This window comes from Cavenderia fasciculata (genome assembly GCF_000203815.1).
Source record: "Cavenderia fasciculata unplaced genomic scaffold Scf_Dfasci-F-a-11f03.f1-5, whole genome shotgun sequence".
Classification (NCBI taxonomy): domain Eukaryota; phylum Evosea; class Eumycetozoa; order Acytosteliales; family Cavenderiaceae; genus Cavenderia; species Cavenderia fasciculata.
In genome coordinates this window covers 789,690-803,589 of record NW_004457718.1, presented here as the reverse complement: position 1 = coordinate 803,589, position 13,900 = coordinate 789,690, and the positions used below count along the sequence as shown (strand labels likewise).

At 36.2% G+C, this 13,900-nt stretch overlaps 3 protein-coding genes across 3 annotated transcripts; 2 read left to right on the top strand and 1 right to left on the bottom strand.

The window, feature by feature from the left end:
* Nucleotides 1-40: 40 nt before the first annotated feature.
* DFA_00281 (uncharacterized protein) lies at nucleotides 41-1,543 on the top strand (the record flags this gene model as incomplete). Its single annotated transcript, XM_004357940.1, has 3 exons — nucleotides 41-135; nucleotides 658-723; nucleotides 1,411-1,543. 3 exons carry the CDS (start codon nucleotides 41-43, stop codon nucleotides 1,541-1,543), a joined length of 294 nt encoding a protein of 97 aa, XP_004357997.1.
* A 578-nt stretch (nucleotides 1,544-2,121) lies between these two features.
* DFA_00280 (uncharacterized protein) lies at nucleotides 2,122-5,915 on the bottom strand (the record flags this gene model as incomplete). Its single annotated transcript, XM_004357939.1, has 5 exons — nucleotides 2,122-2,351; nucleotides 2,441-3,450; nucleotides 3,724-4,096; nucleotides 4,949-5,045; nucleotides 5,871-5,915. 5 exons carry the CDS (start codon nucleotides 5,913-5,915, stop codon nucleotides 2,122-2,124), a joined length of 1,755 nt encoding a protein of 584 aa, XP_004357996.1.
* A 1,365-nt stretch (nucleotides 5,916-7,280) lies between these two features.
* On the top strand, nucleotides 7,281-13,713 carry DFA_00279 (WSC domain-containing protein; the record flags this gene model as incomplete). Its single annotated transcript, XM_004357938.1, has 10 exons — nucleotides 7,281-7,337; nucleotides 7,602-8,599; nucleotides 9,512-9,540; nucleotides 10,068-10,163; nucleotides 10,238-10,888; nucleotides 11,018-11,932; nucleotides 12,000-12,133; nucleotides 12,501-13,145; nucleotides 13,220-13,530; nucleotides 13,617-13,713. The coding sequence occupies 10 exons, from the start codon at nucleotides 7,281-7,283 to the stop codon at nucleotides 13,711-13,713; spliced, it is 3,933 nt and encodes a 1,310-aa protein (XP_004357995.1).
* Between the last annotated feature and the right edge of the window lie 187 nt (nucleotides 13,714-13,900).

Below are 13,900 nucleotides of genomic sequence, written 5' to 3'. Positions count from 1 at the left end.
CCCCACTCTTTAACTTTATGGTCGATTATTGGCCATCTACATGTCTAGCACCAGAGCTGTCGTACCTCTGGAAGACGATCGTGTCGATTGGATGCATGATCGTTATTATGTTTTGCAGTCTCAACTTTTCATGGGGCAAGAATATCATCTGGCGTTTCTTCCCACGATTCATCAATCTCATATCCGAGACGTTTGACAAGAGTTTGGGATACTCAATCTACAGCCATTTGATGACACTGTACACCCCGTTGGCATTCATTTCGCTGTCGATGGTGTCGTGCTACCGTATTGGCGACGAGTACTATCTCACGTTGGACGCGTCGGTGCAGTGTTTTACACGCTCGCACTATCCCCTCTTTATAGGGTCATGTCTCGTCATTTTGTTTGTCATTGTTGGTATGCCGCTATTTATCATCTTCCAAATCAAGAGTCGTCGATCCAAGTACTTTAACAAGATCTTTTTCGACAAGTACAAACCACGCTACAAGTGGTGGGATATTTTCTTGATGGTTCGTTCGCTCTGTTTTGTCATCACGTCCATCTCGGTCGTCTACCACAACGACCTCAAGTCACTCATCACCTCGACACTCGGACTGGCATTCACCTGCATCAACTGGTTCATCTCGCCATTCAAGCAACGCGCCTACACTGAGCTAGAAACCCAGTTTGGCCTCATCCTCATTCTCGTGTCGTTGATGGTCAACTCGCGTGCCCTCAACAACAGTGAGCTCCTCACTGGTGTGCTTACATCCTGCATGGTCATCGTTCCATTCATTGCATTGTTTTACTGCATTCGCAAAATCACCGTCAAAAAGGTCCTTCTCTCAGACTCGCTGTCCAACGATTGGGGAATCATAAGTAGTTCTACCAATAATTTAAACTATGAAAACCTTGTTAAATAATAATAATAAAAAGTATATAAAAAAAAAAAATAAGATCATTTTTTTTTTAACCTTTTAAATCTTGGGCCCATAATTGTTGATATGCATTTTTTTAAAGGGTAGATGATATTAATGATGATATATTAAAAGTTCTCAAGATCCCGTACTGCAACAAATATGCAATCGCTCAAAAAACCTAGGGATCTGTTCTTTTTTCTTCTGTTCCATGAATTTTCCTTTGTTTTTTTTGATCAAAAAAAATTTGAGAAGAAACTCAGTCAGTCAATAACGGTTCCCATAATATTTTGAATTGGATAAATAAAGGATGGATTATATCTTGATAAATAGCTATTGCATATTCAAGTTCTCGCTACTGCAAATAATCAAATTCAATTGGAAAGAAACTTCGAGACCTGTTTATATTTTTTAACAAATTAATTTTTTTTTTTTTTGATGAACGCAGGAGATGATCAACCATAAACAGTTGATAGGAAGACATAAACTAATAGATACATATTAGTAATTACAGAAAGAAGCCATTGGCCAATTTCCAATGTGCTGATCTTCCTCATCCCGTAAAAGTCCACACCACAGCCTATAATATAATGATACTTACAACTATTAATGTCTATCATTGTTTTAAAAAGAATTATATTTGCTAGAATATCTTTCTGTTTTTTTTTCTCCTACCTAAAACACAGGTAATTAAAAAGAAGCAAACGTCTTCGACGAGACCGCGAACGACTGTGTGAAGGGTTGACAGATCAGTGGTGCAACCCTCCCAGGGTATTTTACCCTCTAGGATACAATTTATAGTATAGTCAACTGTACCTGATATGTAACAACCTAGTTTGGACGATTACCTTGACCGATGGAAAATGTGGCCACCAAGGCGCTAACCAACAAGGTATTGAAAGCGGTAATGATAACCAAAACAAACAAAAAGAATACACAACAAGACACGATCAGTACCAGTTTATTTTTCTGAGCAAGTATCGATAGATTAGTTGATTTTTAAACTCTTTATTATTATTATTGGTCTTTAAAAACCAACAACTAATCTATTATACCCCCTCAATAGGTCAATTACATTTCAATAAAAAAGTAGTACATTAGAATGGACAAGGTTAATTAAAAAAGATAAATAAATAAATTTTGTAATAATAATATATTATATTGTATTTATAATTGATTTTGGGTGATTACTATTTCTACTTTTATTCTATATTCTAACATTTGTTTACATAATATCACTAAGATTGACAGTTAATTCCTCACCTCCGACCTCGAAAATAAAACCAATATATGTATCAATGATATCTTGGATACGGTAGGGTGTTGAATATGGTTTTCCAGGGTGTGGGAAGAATGCTATTCTTACAACATCCTCCTTTATAATATCAAGAGGCTTGCGCTCTTTTAACCATCCCCAAGGACTTGGTGCTGTAATTTGTAAAGTAATATTTCCAGCTATATTGAAAAATAAATAAAAAAAGAATATTAATATCATTAACTATAATTATTTTTGATTCTCTCTCTCTCTCTCTATATATATTTACAATTATCAATAATTGGTTTAATAGTTTCATTTGGACCTATTGGCATAGAGATGATTAAATATTTTGAAGTTTCCAATTTGTAAAATGGAGATCCTAAGGGGTGGCCGCTTCCAATCGAATAGATTTGTTGTTGTAAATTACTGATGGAACCTTGTCGACTCAGTAATGACGATTGGAGAAATTGGTTGATGTGTTGGTTAGTATTTATATTTTGAGGTGATGTCACTTGGCCTATATGATGATGATTTGAATTATTTGGCAGGCATGGAGTTGGATTGCTGGATGACGACATGGACGGTATTTTACGTAGGTGACCGCCACCACTGCTACCACCACCACTTGATAATGAATTGGTTGACATGGAGTTGGCAGACAACAAAGAGGATGAAGAAGAGTATGATTGTGATGGTGATTGTGGATTGGGTGATGATAGTTTGCTTCTTGAAAATGGGGGTGAAATAGGTCCAAGAGATTGCTGCTTGGGTGTGGTCTGATGTGATTTTGGAATGGGTGCGTAGGCTTGTGACGGCTGTTGTTGGTTGTGTTGTTGATTGTTGTTGTTGTTGGAATGATGGTGTGGGAGTTGTAATAGAGATGGATGGATGCTCGCTTTTTTGGCTATGCGACCCAGTTTTTTAGAGAGGGTTGCGGTTTGTAACTGTACAATTTCTTCGTCTTGGTGGTTGTGGTGGTTCCTGATGGGCGACGACATGGGAGAGGATGAGTCGGATGAGTATGTAGAGGAGCTCGTCGAGTCTCCACCGGCAAAAACAGCCGCAATAGTGGCCACTGCCGCCCTAGACGATGCACGTGTGCCATGTGACGAATGAATCATTGATTTGGTGTTGTCAAGTTTATCGTCATCATCCTTTTCATCAAAGGCAATGTCCTGGTCACCGCCAAAATCATCATGATCATCTGCTCCATTGGAAGAATAATTGGAATTTTCATCATATCCATCATCTATATTGTTGTTGTTATTGTTGTTGGATTGATGTATATGTTTGGAGCTATTTTTGTTGTTGTTGTTGTTGTTGTTGTCGTCATGTTTGTTGTGAGTATTGGGACTGTCGGATTGTTGGGATGGCGATGAATGGAAGTTTTGTAACTGGAACTGAGAGGGGTGTTGATTGTTGTTGTTGTTGTGTCCGGGCTGGACTTGTTGATGTTGCTGGAATTGTTGCTGGCGCTGGTAATAGTTTTGCACTTGTTGGTGCTGCTCGGGACTGTGTTGGGTCGGTATGTGTGTCTGGTACTGTTGCATCTGGAGCTTTCGCGTGTACTCTAGTACACGGCCATCGCGCTCAAGTGAACGGATCTTGTCGTACAGCTGACGCTTGGTGTAACGCCCGTCGTCAAATGGTGGGATTTTCAGGATGGCGTCGGCGCTGCCGTCATGCAGGGGAATCAACTGAATCAGTGCATTGACATCCGACTCGGTGTATCTGATGGCATGGCGCTTTCTCTTTTCGCCACCGTCATCACCTCCACCAAGTGAATCTAATTCATCCTTTTTCTTCATTGTTGATATATATAAATGATATGATGTATATCTCTCTCTCTCGAGCTCTGATAGTTGTTTTGTTGTTTTTGAACCGAGGAGTGAGTCGTATAGAACCAAGTCAAGTTGTTGTTTGGCAGTAGTAGTAAAGTTGGCTATGTTAAACAATAAACAAATTAGTTAATAATAAATAATATATTTATATATTTAGATTTTGAAAATGGCTGTTGTTTGAGGTCACCAAATTCTGCTGCTCTACTGAGAGTTTGTGAGAATGAGTTTGACAAAGTAGTGATGTTGATTAATTGTTGGTTGGTTGGTGCTTGCTTGCTTCAACAACAGATAATGATCACAATGAAATCACTTGTCTGATCGGGCATGTGGGTGTGTGTGTGTGTGTGGTGTGGTATTTCTTTATTACACTTTTTGATTTGATTGGTGTGGTAATCAATCGTGAGTGAGTGAGTGGGTGGTTGGGTACAAATACAACAATATTGGGATTGATATTATCAATCATTTTTTCCCACTTTCTTGATCACATTTGGGGGTTTGACCAAATGTAGTACTAGGGTTAGTAGTAGTTGTAGTAGGTAGAGCTGCATTCTTGTAGAATCGCAATATATACTCTCTCACCACCCTTCAATAATCAATTTTAATAAAAGAAAATGAATAAATAAATAAATAAATAAAATGGATGAGTATGAAATCCATACCCACCCACGATCACAATGATGATCTCGTTTGAATTAATTAATTGTGTGTGTTGTAGAACCCCCTTTGTTGGCATGCCATTGCATTAAAATTCAACTCATTGCAAAGAATCATCAAAACGAATAATGAAAAGAAGAACGGATGAATTGAATGACCTCGAATGAATCCTCCCTTTGTGTATGATGATGATGATGATGTGATATAGAACAGAATAGGTACTACTTATTGTCGTGTTGTTGTTGCTGTTGCTGTTGTGTTGTGATCAGTCACGTGTTCTAGTTCTAATAGATATATACCTACGGTGTAGTGATCGATAGTCTGCTGATCGCGTAGTAGAATGAAATTGAAAGTAATCCAAAATGGTAGTTGCTTATTTGTCGTCGCCCTACTATACTATACTATAATTATATAAGATACAGAAGAAGGGTACTATACTATATGTATGCGTGACAATTTCAAATAAATATAAATACAAATACAATATAGAGACTGAATGATTGATTGAATGTTGAATGAATGATCGGATAGATATATACAAGTGATAGATAGATAGACAGATGGATAGATAAGATGGATGTGGGGAAGGGCAGTTGATCAAAAAGAAGAAAAGTTATTTATGAGAGCAACTCACAGCTCAGCCGCCCTGTTGATTGATGGTGGTGATGATGAGGTCAAAGCAAAGAAAGGTGAGGGATAGATAGACAATGGAAGCGGTGCACAAACCCAATGCACCACCCCATTTATCAAAAAAAAAAAAAAAAACTTATCCTCTCTAGCCATTTTTGACTCTGGTCCCTCGAAATCCAATCAATATTGTCAGCAAGGCAACGAGCAAATAGTTGCGATCGACTATTTCATAAACTTGTTGTTGTGTACAAGGGCCGCATCCTCCTCAGAGGCATGATGAGCAGTCAACGGTTTTTTTTTTTTTTTTGCCGACTACACTTTTTTTTTGACCTCCAATGACGACCGTAGTTTCAAAGCCTCTACAAATTACCCTCCATCTATCCCAACGATAACGAAATATCGACAACAACAACCATCCATTGACGAATTCGTTCACACAAAGACAAGATATTTACAAGATGGCAGGCTTTCGAGAGCTTACGCGAATGACCGCGAAACTGGGATGCATCTCCCCCTCCACCAAACCAAAAATCCCAACAAGCAATCGTCATCCATCATCCTCTTGTTACAAGTTTCATCGCATTTTCAAACAAAATCGCATCGACCACAAACCGCTGCGATTTCTACGACATCCATTTCACACCAGAGGAGAAGGGAATAGAGGGAAAGAGGTTTTAGATTAAAAGAAACCGACATTTGTTTTCTGACTGAGATCGGTCCAATAATGAATAAAGAGGAGAGAGTACTAACTAACCAACTCTCATAAGATGATGATATATAATAGGGGATCCCTTTTCTTCTACTGACTAAAAAGGTAAATGATGACGAGGAGGATGATTGATGACAATGACAATGACAATATCAATGACGAGGATGACGACGAAATAGGAGGCTGGTCGAGGAGAATAGAGAAGGATGATGAGGGGTGCTGAAATATAGTATCTTACAGTTGTACAAAATATGTTGAATATGTATTCTTGTTTGTCTGTCTGTGGGTAGTTGAAAAAAGATGACAAAGATAGTTGTTGTTGGGGATGATTTTTGAATGAATAAACCACAATAATTAAATTATTGAAATGAATTGAATTCAACAAACAAACCAATTGAATTGAAATAAAGGAGGGTTGGTTTGGTTGTTGGTTTGTTTGTTTGTTTGTTTGGGAGATTGGTGTCAAGTCGACTGATTGATTGTTTTCTTTTTTTTTCTGGTTAAAGATGAGATGGGTGTGTATGGATGAATGAGGTATGAATAATGGGTATACTACGTACGAAGTGTTTGTGTTGTTTGTGTTGTGTGTGTGATGTGATGTGAGTAGGTTAGGTTGTGTGTACTTACTAGTTAGTTGGTGCAGAGGTGTCAATTGAATTTGAAAATTAAATTAGTGGGGCTATATTGAGAAAACAACAAGCCCCTTTGAAATTGGTCCTTTTGACAACCAAGAGAAACATCTTTCCATCATCATGTCCCTACACACCCTTTTATACCAGAGAGCCACTCGTTTCATCTGTTTTTTTGGTAAACATGTTTACAAGTCTGGTGTGATCTAGTTTTTCATTGGGGCAAGCAAACCCTTTTGCCACCTTCCCATCTTACGAAATTCGTCAAAAATCATCTAAAATATCCAAAGCAAAGATGACAATGACACAGTTCTTGTTCAAAAGAGGAGAACGAAAATTGCCAACAATGGCCTATATTATCGATCTCACTTTTTGTTCAAAGATAATAATAAACAAGGGAGAGAGAGATAGGGGGGCATCAAGCCTCCCTCAAACAACAACAACAACTAGCCAAGTCTGTTCAAATAATTGGTACAAACTCGCACAATATTGAACTGTTTGAGGTATAAGCGTAGTGTATGTCCCATTGCATTGAAGGGTTGAAAAAAGCTTAATCTTAATAGATATCTAACTAAAAATCTTATCTAATCTAATTTCCCGATTGATTGATCATTTCTTCTTCCGTCACCAATTGAAACGCTCAGATGAAAGAGCGTTGTAGGGATGAGATACTTTAGAACATCTCCAAAGAATGTCATTAAAGTATTCTTTGTTTACAAAGTAATAATATATCTTTTATAACTACTTCTTCTTTTAAATATACTTATTCTTTTAAATATTTGCGTACATTGACTCACAAACTTGAATCATTCAGGCTGGTGGGGTCACCAAGAAAGTTTATTAATTTTTTTTATTTTATTCTTTCTCTTTTTTGAACTTGAGTTTTGAGTATTTCTAATTAAGAAAGATTCATTGTTTTATTTATTTATTTATTTGTTTTATATCAAATCAAATCACATCATACATATATATATATATATATAGTCTACACATAGATACATCATACATAGAGGGAGAAGAGAGGAGACAACAGAAAAACAGAGAGAGATGAGTTCTAATAATAACAATCATCTTTATAAAGATAAAGCTAAAGAAGCATCTTTTAACAGTAATTCATGGAAGCATTACATAGATATATATGAACGTGCAGCAGAACGCTTATTGCAACTCAGTGTCCCGACAATAGAAGACCTAACAAAGAATACTAGTTATTCGGCCGAAACCATTAGAATTGCATTCTATAGTGCTTTTCATACTGTTTTGGAAGAGACAACAAATACTCGACCAATTCAACAACCAATACAACAACTACAAAAACAACAACCACAATCAAGAAAAGCTCAATCACGTCAATTATATAAACCATCGATAGAATGGGATGACAGTGGTTGTAGTAATAACAGTAACAACAATTTACAAACAACAACAACAGAGGAAAAGATTTATATAAATGATGATTGGTTAGCTTACTTTACATCATTGGTCAAACATAGAAGCAAAAATGAATCTGTATTCCGTATCAAATCATTTAAACCAAAGGCTTCAACAAATAACAATAACAACAACAACTCACCAGCAAAAGGCGCCAAATTAAACTTAAACAATAACAAATTAAAATCAAATCAATTCTCTGATAATCTATTCAATAGTAAGAGTCCAACAAAGAATGATTATAGAAATGGATACTTTTTAGATGACCTACAAGTAGGCAACGATGACGATGAAAACGACTCTACTACCATTCTCAGATATCGATATGAAAAGGATTTCGTTTTACAAAAGGATGGTGCTGCACATATTATTACTCTTTCACCAGACTATGGCATTCCATTTCACTTTCAAGAAACTATTGTCACTGCTTCTTCTTCTTCTGCTCCTCCTGAAACAAATGGAAATCCAACAAAAAAGAAACATAAAACTTCAGACAATAATAATAGTAGTAATAATAATGGTGGAAAAGAGAATGGATGGTGTTCACTAATGTAAAAATAATAATAATAATAATAACATACAACATTAGTTAGTAATAAACAACAACACAACAACCGTTAATTGTTTTTTTTTAAAAATGCTAAATATTGTTTGGTAGATGAAAGATAGATAGATAAATAATTGAATCAAATTTGATGTGAACCAAAAGATAAATGGGTAGATATTAATATTAAATTAATAATATTTAATAATAATAACTTTGGGAAACAATAATAATAATAATAATAATAGTTTATTTAAAAATGGAACCACAACAACTTTAATCTTCTTTATACAACTTGTAAAATGGGCAAATCTAGAGAAATGATTTGAAATATTTTTTTGTAAAGTGGATTGAAAATGGTGGTGGAACACTCGTATAGAATAATGATGATTCGGAAATGTATAATGTCCACTCACCCTCTACCTCTATTGGAATGATGATTAATTAGAATGGATTATTTAAAATGAATTAAATGAAATGGAATCGCCAAGATTAATTTGTGACTATATCCATACACCGCGCCAATGCAGTATTCATGTCCAAAATGAATGAAACGAAACGACGACAGATGTTATTATTATTCATTACCCCCACACATTGTGTTTTGAAATTGTGTGAGTGGTGTGATTAAAAATAGTTTAAAAAAGGTTGAGATTTACAGATCCTTTTCAATCCAATGTTTGACACACTATTTCAGTCAGATGTATTATTGTTTGCCAATTAGATAAAGAGTCGAGATGATGATATCACAGTTTCAACCAATTTTAAACACCATAATTCCTTGTTAATCCCCTCGTATTTCCAATGGATTCACTGGTTCATCCTTTTCCATGTTATAATAATATGGAGTGAAAAAGAGTTGATAACGTTCTCTGTTGCAGTGACACAAACACAAACACTGCCTTTTTACTTTTAATAGATTCCACAGCGTTCTCTATTTGCAATTTAGTATGTGTATGGTGTTTAAACAACAACAACAACATGGTGGGGGTGAGTGATGGATTGATTCTACACTGTCGTTGTTCTGATTCAACTTACTATGATGAAGATGTTGATTGATACAATGTAAACGAGTGGTGGAGGACGGTGGATATTATTATTAAATATTATTTGGTGACACTCTTTTTTTTTTCTTACACTGATTTATCAGTCATCCTCCTGAGGTGGTGGGGGTGGAGGTTATCCCGTTCATCGGGTAGTCTACCCCCATTTATGGAACATATACTTTGGAATTGGATCCATCCACCCCCTTTTGGGATTGCTATAAAAGGATACTGATCAGTTTATACTTTTTAAACTACTATTTTCATTCTCTCTCTCTTAACAAGAACAAAACTAAACTACTTGTTTCCCAATTTTATCTAAAAACAGTAGTAGAGAGGATTAGTATTTTTCCATTTATATACTCTATTTATTTTTTCTATTTATATATATATTTACCAACATGTTTAAATTATTCATATTTGTATTATTAGTAGTTGGAGTTTACTCTTATGGCGAACCTTCAGTTGATGGAGCTCCAAGTTGGTTCGAAAGAAGTAATCTTATGCTTATTAATGCTGTTAGAATTGGTATGTAGATATAAATATATTCATCTTTACCAAAAATATTTTAACATTTCTATTTCTATATTTTTTGTTTATAGCACCAAAAGAATATTTAAAAAAATATACCAATTTTGGTGATCATGATATTTTATCACCAGATGTTTATCCAGCTGTTCCACCTGTGTTTTGGGAACCAACTCTTGGTAAATCATCTCGTTACCATTCCCAAGATATGGCAACCAACCAATGTTTTTCGCATCCATCGTGTGACGGTACAGACACTTTTGATAGAATCGGTAGATACTATAAGTGTTCGAGTTTGGCCACCGAGAATATTGCTGCGGGTATGGCCAGTCCCCTCGAAACCAACAACCAATGGATTTGCGATTCCGGAAGTGGTGATCCATACTCGACTAGCTGTGCTGGCGATGGTGGAGCCGATGGTCATCGTAAAAACATCATGTCACCAGACTCTTTGGTCGTCGGTGTCGGCTATGGCTACTCTGCTCAGGGATACCGTTTCTTTTGGACCCAAGATTTTGGTAATTCACTATGTGTTGCCGCTCTCAAGATGTTTCCTGTGCACTCTGGCTCGCATATTTTCGACGGCACCAACACCATTGACTTTATGGCCGATTGGTACCCATCGACGTTGATTTCGCGTATGATGAATAACCAAGTCGACGCATCGGTCGTCATTGTCGGAAAAAAGTATCCCATGTCACTCGACATGGGTACCACCGACAAGGGTATCTACAAGTTCCAAACAAAGTTGGCCAAGCAGTGTCGTGACTACTACTTTTTATTCGAGTCCAAGGAAAACTCTAATATTACATTTAGATACCCTACTATGGGATACCTTGTAACTTTTGGTGAAGGTAAATGCGTCAGCTCATTCTCGTATGCCGGTCATGAATACGCTCCCGATAAACCAACCACTTCTACTACCACCGGATCCGTCTCTACCACTGGTCGCGCAACCACCACCGACGCTGCTTCCACCACCACACAAGAAGGTACCACCACATACGTCTCGACCACTACCAGTCAATCCACTACTGGATGGTCATCCACCACTACCGATTCAGCTTCTACCACCACCTCCTCGATCTCTACTACCACCACTACCGGCACACCCGATGTTGATCCAACACCAACTCCAAGTTCATCAACCGACCATATGGACGGAGAAAGTTATGTTGGCTGTTATGTTGACCAAGTTGCCCACGACCTTTCCGAAAGTATCATCTATGACGACCGTCTCACCAATGGTCGTTGTATTTCGCACTGTGCACGCAATCTATACAAATATGCTGGATCCGAATACGGCAACATTTGCTATTGCGGCAACAAGTATGGATACTATGGCAAGGCTGATAATGCCTCTGAATGTCACGTCCCATGTAAAGGAAACACCAGTGAAGTGTGTGGAGGAGACAGTCGTCTATCCATCTACGAGTCTGGTTTTGTCGGCTGCTACGACTTTAAAAAGACAGTTCACCAATTCACCACCGCATTCCGTAGCTCCCAAATCACTGCCAACGGATGTCGTTCACTTTGCAAGTCTAAAAGCTTTGATGTCTCTGCCACTACACACGGCAACCTTTGTCTTTGTGCCCATAGTTTTGAATTGGACCAATCCGCTCTCATCATTGATGACCCAGACCAATGTCGTATCAAGTGTACCTATAGTAACCAATACCCCAACCAATACGATAGTCATACAAACTCTACCACTTCATCATATGATTTCTGTGGTACTGATTCATCAACTTTAATTTATAATAATAAGGGTAAGTAATTCAAACCATTTAATATTATATATCTTTATCTTTACTTACTCTACTCAACTCTATTTAGATTACAAAGTTTACATGAATGATTCATCCTCACACCAATCATTTGACGACTATGTTGAAGATGAGGCCATCTTTAATGCATCTTCATTCCTCCAACCAACATTCTCCTTATTCTTCTTTTTCTTTATATTCATTGTTTCTTTTATTCAATAATCCCATCCTCTCTCTCTTTGTTGTAACATTAAATTATACTACTACTCCTACCATTAAATTATAAATACAAATAAATTGATTAATTAATTAATTGATTAATTGATGAACTTTAGTCACTCAACCTTGGGTTGATGTCCCAGAGCACTGCTGAACTTGAACCAAAAATAAATTTAAATCGATTTTTGCTTTTACCACACTGCATCTCACCCCCCTCCTTTTCTGTCTTGAATAACTCAGCAGTATATTTTGTAGTATTACAATACTTTCTATTCATTCATTCATACATATTTGTTGTTATTTGTTTATTGTATTATAATATTTAGTTTTTATTTCTATATATAAAGTGTAGTTTTATAAAATTAGTCTTTACTTTTTAAATCAATTAATCGATAGAAGAATGTCATCTTCGCCAAAGATAACAACGATGGTGGGAGGCAGTGGCAGTGGAAGTGGAGCAGGCAACAATAGTAATAGTAGTAGTAACAGTGGAAAGGGGTCAGGGATTCCTTCCAACTTCTTGTCTCATAGTGCTGCTTCCAACCTACCAAAGTTTAAAATAGGAGGTGATGATGACGATGATGACCACCGAGATATCAGTCATAAACAACAACAACAACAACATATAAACTCTGTTGGTGGCAGTAGTAGTAACAGTGCATACAGTTTAGGTGGTAGTGGATCAGTTGGTACAACATCGTCATCACTCAACAACAGTAGTTCTGGTAACAATATCAATCATGCAAATGGTCTTGGAGACTCTCCATCAAGTGGTGGTCATGGTATTATTGGTGGTGGTGGTGGTGGTGGTAATGGAGGTAGAACACGTGTCTATGAAGATTACAATGATATATTGGGTCAAACGGCCTCATCATCTGACTATACAAATCACAAGGATAGACATTGCTCAACTTATGCCAACAGAGTATTATTCTCCAACAAATATTATTATGCCTATATTTTCATGATATTTATCAATCTTGTTTTAATCATTTGGGTATGTCATAAACACAAACAAAAAAGAAAAGAAAAATACTAATCAAAATATTATATTATTATTATATTTTTTAGTTGATTGTTAATTTGGTTCAAAAGAGTACAAGTGTACCAACACATTGGTTATTTGTATTATTGGATATTTTGGTGAATGTGTCATTGTTTATAGAGATATCTTTACAGATCATATCACAAAAGAGGCGGTATTTCAATTCATGGTCCAATATATTTGATTGCGTGGTGTTGGTCTTTTCCATTGCCGGACTCTTTATGTATCTGTTTACCAAAAAGGATCATCAATTTGATTTTGAAGGAATCATTATTATATTTTTCACAGCACTTAGATATGTTGTTCAATTCCTTAGATTATTGGCAATGATTAAAAGGTATGAAATGAAAAAGAAAAGATAATAACAATCATTAAATATGCATATTTATTAATTTAATTTATTTCCAAACCGATATATTATAGACAAAAATTAAAATCTTCAACATTTAATAGTAGAGTTGATTTCACAGAGTTAAAAGACACTGATCTTGTCTTTGATGTTGATTCTTCCGATTTTTAAAACAAACAACCAACCACAACTAACAACACCAACAAAAAAAAAAAAAGACAGATGTAAATAATTATAATAGTTACAACAACAACAACAACAACTCCACCCGGCAACAAACCCCACCCATCATGATAAAGATAGATAGATATGACACAACATTCCAATTCCAATTCCAATCAACAATTCACCAATGTTG